A 7,901-nucleotide genomic window follows, 5' to 3' on the forward strand; every position below is an offset into this window, starting at 1 on the left:
GGGTCTCGAACCCGCGGGCTCAGGCAATTCACTCACCTCAGCCTCGCAAGGCGCGGGATTACAGGCAGAGCCACCAAGCCTGGCTAGGAACTCTATTTTTCATAATGTGCATTAGCTACGTTTTCCTAGACTTATCTCAAATAGAATTTAGACCTCCAGTAATAGTCATGAATTTTGTACTGAAATGTTGATTCCAAAACCTTGCAGAGCTCTTTCAAGTTTTGAGAGAGTTGAACACTTTGGTCAAGTAATGGCATGTATATTCCTGTCCTATTGCATGATCCCTGGGTTCTGGATTGTGGGAAGTAACTGTAGTCAGCTTGACAACCTGTTGTGGAAATCAGAGGTTTGACTAGATTTCTTAAATCTGTTTATGAATGAATTTGTTCCTAATGGTTTGAGTATTTGATCTTCAATCCATGCAGCAGATATGTTGACAAGTTTTATGTACTTTTATGTACTTTAAATAGCACTTTCCATTTTTCATGCAATAAACAAAAAATTGAGCATATTTTCTGTCAGACTATATGCTAGAGGTTAGAGGGATAAAACAATTCACTTAAATTTAATAAATATGCATTGAGTTCCCATGTGCCAGCTATTTTTCTGACATTGGGTATATAATTGTAAATAAGGACATTTATTAGGGAGGATTGGCTAAAACTATTGCAAGATGAGGTTCCTTAATAGGCTATCTGCAAACTGGGCAACGAGGAAAGCCAGTAGCATGTCTCAATGAAAATCCTCAAAACCAGGGAAGCTGACATGTAACCCTCTGTCTAAGACCGAAGGCCCAAGTGTCCCCGGGAGGCTGCTGGTGCAAATTCCGGAGTCCAAAGACTCAAGAATCTAGATCATGGCCAAGGACAGGAACAAAGCATACAACTGTGGAAGGGAGAGAGAGAGAGCAAGCAAGGGGGAAACTCAGCAAGATACCTATCCACCTTATTCTGCCTGCTTTTTGTAGCTGCCCTGGCAACCACATTGAGGGTGTCTTCCTCTCCCAGTCTTCTGACTCACATGTCAATCTCTGGAAACACCCTCATAGTCACACCCAGAACAGTGCTTCGCTAGACATCTAGGCATCCCTCAATCTAGTCAAATTGGCACCTAATATTAACCATCATAGTCATTATTACAGATTTATTTTAAGAACTCTTTGGTAGATTTTTCACAGTGATGGTTATCTTAATTGATGGGAAACCTAGAGAGAGAGATAAAGAGCGAGCTTATATACACCTAAAAATGACTGTCTAAATAATACATATTTTAGAATCTAGAAATTTTGTTTATCAAATATAGATTTTATTTTCATTGTTTTAACAATTTATATACTGTCTTTGTTTTTAGAGTGGTTTTTTTGTTTTAAACTATATCACTTTTGGTTCACTTAGCCATCTCACTTCAGGAAACTCCTATTAGAGAGGATGGATTTCTTGTTAAAGGCTATGATGACATCTTGGTGGTTGGACTGGCAATATGCTGGGGTGGAAGGGATGCCTATTATTTTTCACTGCAGAAGGAGCAAAAGCATTCTGGTAAGTAACCAGTATTTAGCTAAGTCACCATAAAATTGTTGTGATATCTATTAGGGTAGTGATCTTGTTTGTAGAGAATAATTTCCCGATATTTACCTAGGATCTATTTTTAGTATTAAAAAATTGTTATTAACTTTTAGGGAGCTGCTAGTGTGCACGTTGTTGCATATATTAACAAGAATTAATTTTTTTTTTTTTTTTGAGTCAGGGGTCTCACTCTGTCACCCAGGCTGGAGTGTAGTGGTGCCGTCACAGCTCACCATAATCTTGACCTCCTGAGCTCAGGTGATCCTTCCACCTCAACCTCCCAAATAGCTGGAACTACAGGCATGCACCATCATGCCCGGCTAATTTTATTGATTTTTTTGGTAGAGATGAGGTTTCGCTGTGTTGCCTAGGCTGGTCTCGGACTCCTGGGCTCAAGCAATCTTCCTGTCTTGGCCCCCAAACTGCTGGGATTATAGGTATGAGCCACCACACCAAGCCTTGGAATGAATGTTTTAAGAAGCAGTTTCTTACTCCCCCTGGCTGTGACATGAAGCTATTAATGCTATGTTTTTGTTTTTTCCTGGGGAGCCAATAGAGCCTTGGGAACTTGCTTGCCACCATCAGGGTTTGCTTTTGAAGACTGGACCATAGCAGTTTCTTTTTTTCTCTCATTGACTAGTTCTGAAACTCATCTCGAGGCAATGTGGAGCTAGAGCTCTGTAGTGTCATACAGACTTTGGAAAAGTCTCTGGAATTGAAAAGATATGATTTGGAAATACCCCATGATCTGTTTATGGTTGTAGGCTACCCAGCTGATTGGTTGGTTTTGGACAAGAGCAAAATAAATAAGAAAACATTTTAAAGGATGCCATATAGTGTCTATTTCTTAGTAAGCATAAAGTCTTTTCACTTGTTTTGTAGGAAAATATGTTGGGGTGAGTAGTTACTTGTAGTAGTTATTTTATTTTTGATATAACATTAAATGTTCATCCTAAATATCCTTTTAAGATCTACTTCAAAATAGCTTTCCTGTCTTCAACTCCTTATTCTGAGAAATAGCATTTGTTTCTAGAAGTCTTAATATTTAGTATTTTCTCCCATGTAATTAAATAGAGCATTATAAATCTTCTAGCCCAAACGGTAATTTGTGGATTGTGAAGCCCTTCATTTACATAGCCAGTTTGTCCTGGATAAAATTATGCTGAATTATTGGTCACGTGGAACCAGACTCTGAGACTTCTGAGCCTTTTTCAGTCTTTCTACTAAAAATTGTTGTTTTAGATAAATGTATTTTTTTGCCTTAAAACTTTTTTCTTTTTCTTTCTTTCTTTCTTTTTTTTTTTTTTTTAAAGAAATTTGCGCCAGTTTGGTTCCACCTTCTCTAGATCCAAGCCTGACTGTGAAAGACCGGATGTGGCACCTTCAATCTTGCTTGCAAAAGGAATCTGATAAAGAATGTTCTGTTGTCATCTATGACTTCATTCAGAGCTATAAAATTCTTCTTCTATCTTGTGGCATCTCCTTGGAGCAAAGTTATGAAGATCCTAAGGTTCTTTGTCTTACTTCATTTTTGTATGCTTAAATTTTTTAGTGTTAATTCTTAAATGCCTTAGTATTTGTTTAGCTTCAATAATGCAGTTTAAGTCTTTTATAGTAGTCACTTCTTTATTCAATAATTTCCCTACCCAGTATAGATATCATGAACCAAACACCTGTGTAGAACAGAGATGTCACAAATTCTAAGCCTCAAAATTTATGTTTTTCCTAAGAGATTTTAAAAAACTTTTAACTTTGTTCATAAGTTCTGTTTTCTGTCCAATAAATAAATAAATTGAATTGAAATGTATTTTTGAGAACTATTAAATGAGTTAAATGAGAAATGTTAGATTTAGGTGTATGATAGCAGGATGTTTCAAATATTCGTGACAGTGGAGGCAGAAAATCAGAAATGTGTATGATTATAAGATGTAAAAAAGGATTGTATTAGGGACTATTTAGCATAGAGGCAAAGTGTCCTACTAGCCCCTGATATCTTTCCTACATGATAGCAAAGTATGGTACATGCTTCATAATGATGACTCTGAGTTATCAAGGAAAGAGTAGCTTATGTTTTGTAAATACACTTAACAGTATAAAGCATTTTCAGAAGACATTTATTTAAATATCATGACCTTTAGAGGGATATCATTTTTGCCACCTGTTGAAAAGGGATATATGAAGCAGGCAGAGTATTAAGTTAAATTTGAAAAAACTATTATTTGGTAGTTATTATCAATATAGTAAATGCTGAGAAGATATTCTGTAGTAAATAAGATCTTCCAGTTTCTTAGTTTAACTCCCCCCCGCCAAAGATTTCCAAAGGCAGCATCAGATAAGCTAAAAATATCCTTTTCTATACTTCAAGTCAGGCTGGTTTTCTGTGGCGCATCCCATGTAGTTTCTAAACTGACCTTTACTGAATATAAAGATTGTCACTTAATTTTGATAGTCTGGAGTCCAAAACAAGAATAGGTATTATGAGCCTCTCATTCAAACTACAGTAGCACCTCAGATTTATGTAACACCTTTTTCTTAAACTACTTGAAATATTCTTAAGTAGGTTTTGTTGATCACAATATTTTTGATGTAAAGATATTAAAAAATTAACTATTAATTTATAAAATCTCACTTTTATAAGAAATATTTGTCAACTTTTATATCAGGCTATATTATTCAATATTCCTCTGTAAAGCTTCTTCTTCTTCTTCTTTTTTGAGTTGGGGAGTCTCACTCTGTCACACAGGCTGGAGTGCAAGTGTAGTGGCACAATCACTGCTCATCATGACCTCCACCTCCTGGACTCAGGCAATGCTTCTGCCTCAACCCCTGGGTAGCTGGGACTACCGGTGCATATTACTATGCCTGATTAATTTTTTGATCTTTTTGTAGAGACAAGATCTCACTGTGTTTTCCAGGCTGGTCTTGAACTCCTAGGTTCAAGCAGTCCTCCTGCTGTGGCCTCCCAAAGTGCTGGAATTACAGGCATGAGCCACTGCACTCGGGCAAAACTTCATTCCTAACCTATAAAAGAAGCAACTGAGTTATACAGTAATTGTCAGAATTATGAACAGGGCTTAGATATCCTTATTCTAAATCCAGTTAATGATCTGCTAGACCTTCGCTTAGAAACTACTGGTCTCCTAGTTTCATGGAGAAGCTAAAAATAGCAAGTAAATGACCAGTTGGATAGACCTGGTGACAGATCCCCATCCCGAGAGGAAAGTCTAGTGGCTTTCTGAAAGTCTAGATATGAAATTTTAATTGTAAACGTTTGTGCCTCACTTCTTAACCTTGTAGGCCCATCTTTATTGTAGTAACTTAGCTAAAATCAACCTTAGGGGAAAAGAGTCCGTCTTTGTTTTCAGATTTGTTTCAACTTGCTGAGAGGTATTTGTTTTTCAAGCCTACTCCAGAGTTGGATCAGCCAGGAGCATTGTAGTAATGGAAAAGTTGTAACTTTTCCTTCTTTGAAGGCCACTGCTCTTATTGGTACTAGAAGTGAGTCCTGTTACAATTGTCCTTTCTTTCTCCTTTCCTGCAAAGACCACTGAATAAATATTAAGCAAAAATTAGTGAGATTAAAAATGAGCTTTCTTTTTTCTTCTTTTAATTTAAGAGTACGAAAACATCTTTGAAAAACATTAATGAAATATTTTGATTGCTATCCCATTCAGGTGGCATGCTGGCTACTAGATCCAGATTCTCAGGAGCCAACTCTTCATAGCATAGTTACCAGTTATCTTCCTCATGAACTTCCACTCCTAGAAGGGATGGAGACTGGCCAAGGCATTCAAGGCCTGGGGCTGAATGTCAGCACTGAGCATTCTGGACGATACAGAGCATCTGTAGAGTCCATTCTAATCTTCAACTCTATGAATCAACTTAACTCTTTGTTGCAGAAGGAAAACCTTCAAGGTAAAAACCAAGCTTCTAGCATTTTTATGTTAAAGACTAAGGATATTTATACTTAGCCACTCTTTAACACATGTGGATAAATTACACGTTTTATGTAAACCCTACCTTTGAATTGTCTAGTATAGGTGTCAAAAAACTTTTTTCTGTGTAAGGTCAGATAGGTGAGCCAGATGTTCTGTATTACAGATATTCAACTCTGCCATTGTAGCACGAGAGCAGCCATGGATCATAGCAAAACAAATGGCTGTCTTCTAATGGTCTTTTATTTGGTCCCAGTTTGCTGACTTCTTGCCCTTTTGTAATGAAGAAAATTAGTGGCATTTTATTCAGTTGTTGCTAATTTTATATGTGAATTTTATCAAATGATTTTCATTCACACTTAGAAGATATCCCTTATAGATTTAAAAAAGTAAACTGTTTTCTTTTTACAATTACTGACAGTTGCTTTTTAAGCAAAGAATATTCATGAAAGTCTCTTTTTCTCTCATGACAAATAACTTGAATTTACTGTTTAGTCTGCTGGCCCCGATTGAGTACCCTGACTTCAGAAAGCTTAACAGATGCTAATGATAGGCATGGTGAAGTAGAACACAGTTGGCTTGATTGTGAGGAGATTATACCATGAAATTATTGATTGCTCAATAGGTACAGAAAGTAGGCTAATGAGTTCACAGAGACCAGGGTTTGGATCTGCACTGTCTACTTATTAGCGGAGAGATCTTAGGCAAGCTACTGAAGCTCTCTAAGTCTGATTTGTATAAAGTTGTTAAAAGGATTAAATAAGATAGTGAACATAGGACAGTGTTTGTCACAGAATGGGTGCTTATTGCATTAGTTGATTTTTATAATTATTATTTTTACTGATACCACAAGCCCTCTCTGCTGGTAGTAATTTTCTCTCCAGCATCATGGGGTAGAATAACAGAGACAAAGACCAGACTGTCTTGAGTGTTCATAGGAAACGTTCTTGCTTAAGTGACGTTAATTAGCAGTTCCTGTACAGGCAATATAGTGTTTCAAACTCAGCCACTCTGTGCCAATGTAGGCAGGCCAAGGAGTGACAGTATGTGGCACTCATTCTACAGGACTGCTTCCACATTCATGAACAGTAATGCTGGATGAACACAGCTCTCTTTCTCTCTTAGTTGTCCTAGTCTGCTTCTAGGCTAGGTGTCCTAAAGAGTCTGTTTGTGTAGTTCTCAGACACTGACTTTTGGCGACGCTGATGTGAATTGATCTATAACTTTTTAATAGACATTTGTTACTCATTATCAGAATTATAAGCTTTCAGTCTGTTTGGGAGTAGACTGTTCCGTACCTAAAGACAGCTTTTACTTATTTAAAAAAAAGGAAACTGTGGTTTTTCTTTCTAGAAAAGTAGGAACCTCTAGATTTATTATTTTGAACTTTCACAATTTCAGTGTTCCTTGAAAGTGCCTTCTTTCTGCAAATTTTAGAAAGTGTGTGGCCAGCTGGGCTTGTTGGCACATGCCTGTAGTCCCAGCTACTTGGGAAGCTGAGGTGGGAGGATCTTTGGACCCAGGAGTTTGAGACCGATATGGGCATCATGGCAAGACCGCCTCTCAGCTAAAAAGTATGACTAGCAAGCATTACATGTATTTTTTTGTTGTTTGTTTGTTTTGTTGTTGGAGTTTTCACTCTGTTGCTGAGGCTGGAGTGCAGTGGCACACTCACAGCCACCGCAGCCTCAACCTGCTGGGCTCAGGTGATCCTTCCGATTCAGCGTTCCAAGTAACTGGAGCCACAGGTGTGCACCATCACACTTGACTAATTTTTTTTGATTTATTATAGAGAAGGGGTCTTGCCACGTTGCCCAGGCTGGTCTTGAACTCCTGGGCTCAGGCAGTTCTCTTTCACCTCCGTCTCCCAAAGTACTGGGATTACAGGCATGTTACTGTGCCAGGCCCTGCATTTTTATATGCTGTTAAGACTGTCTTATTCATACAATTCATAGAATTGAAGTATATTGAGAAAAGGGAAGTTTTTGGACAGAATGTGGACAACTATCAAATTTAGCTTGGAAATAATTATTTCAGGATTTGCCTGTTCGTTTTAAACTTTTATTTTATTTATTTCAGTAGTTTTAAGGAGTACAGATAGTTTTTGGTTACATGGATGCATTGAATAGTGGTGAAGAAATCTAGTTTGCTTGTCTGTTTTTTTGTTTTTTTGGTGATACTTTAATGATGGTCTTACAAGATAAGGCATCTGGTGGGTAGTGCTTGATATTTTAATGGACCTCCAGAATGTTCACCTTTTTCTTTCCTCCTCCTCTTGCTTCTTGGGTAGATTTGTTCTGGCAGCTGATTTTCTCCCAGTAGAGTCACTTTTTGTTTGGGTATGAATAAATACTAATAAGAGAGCGTGTCTTTGCTTAATGGAACCCAGGACAAAGTATTC

General features: G+C 37.5%; 1 protein-coding gene across 1 annotated transcript in view; it reads left to right on the forward strand.

Moving 5' to 3' along the window:
* POLQ (DNA polymerase theta) overlaps nt 1-5,480 on the forward strand; it is a gene marked incomplete at its 3' end in the record, with an annotated part of 75,023 nt that extends 69,543 nt beyond the window's left edge. The window contains exons 17-19 of the mRNA XM_008059495.2: nt 1,395-1,538; nt 2,879-3,075; nt 5,240-5,480. Coding sequence (XP_008057686.1) covers nt 1,395-1,538; nt 2,879-3,075; nt 5,240-5,480 — 582 coding nt within the window. The remainder of the gene's footprint in view (nt 1-1,394; nt 1,539-2,878; nt 3,076-5,239) is intronic.
* Nucleotides 5,481-7,901: the final 2,421 nt, after the last annotated feature.

This window comes from Carlito syrichta, unplaced genomic scaffold, assembly GCF_000164805.1.
Source record: "Carlito syrichta isolate Samal-C Ts95f unplaced genomic scaffold, Tarsius_syrichta-2.0.1 Scaffold304179, whole genome shotgun sequence".
NCBI lineage: Eukaryota > Metazoa > Chordata > Mammalia > Primates > Tarsiidae > Carlito > Carlito syrichta.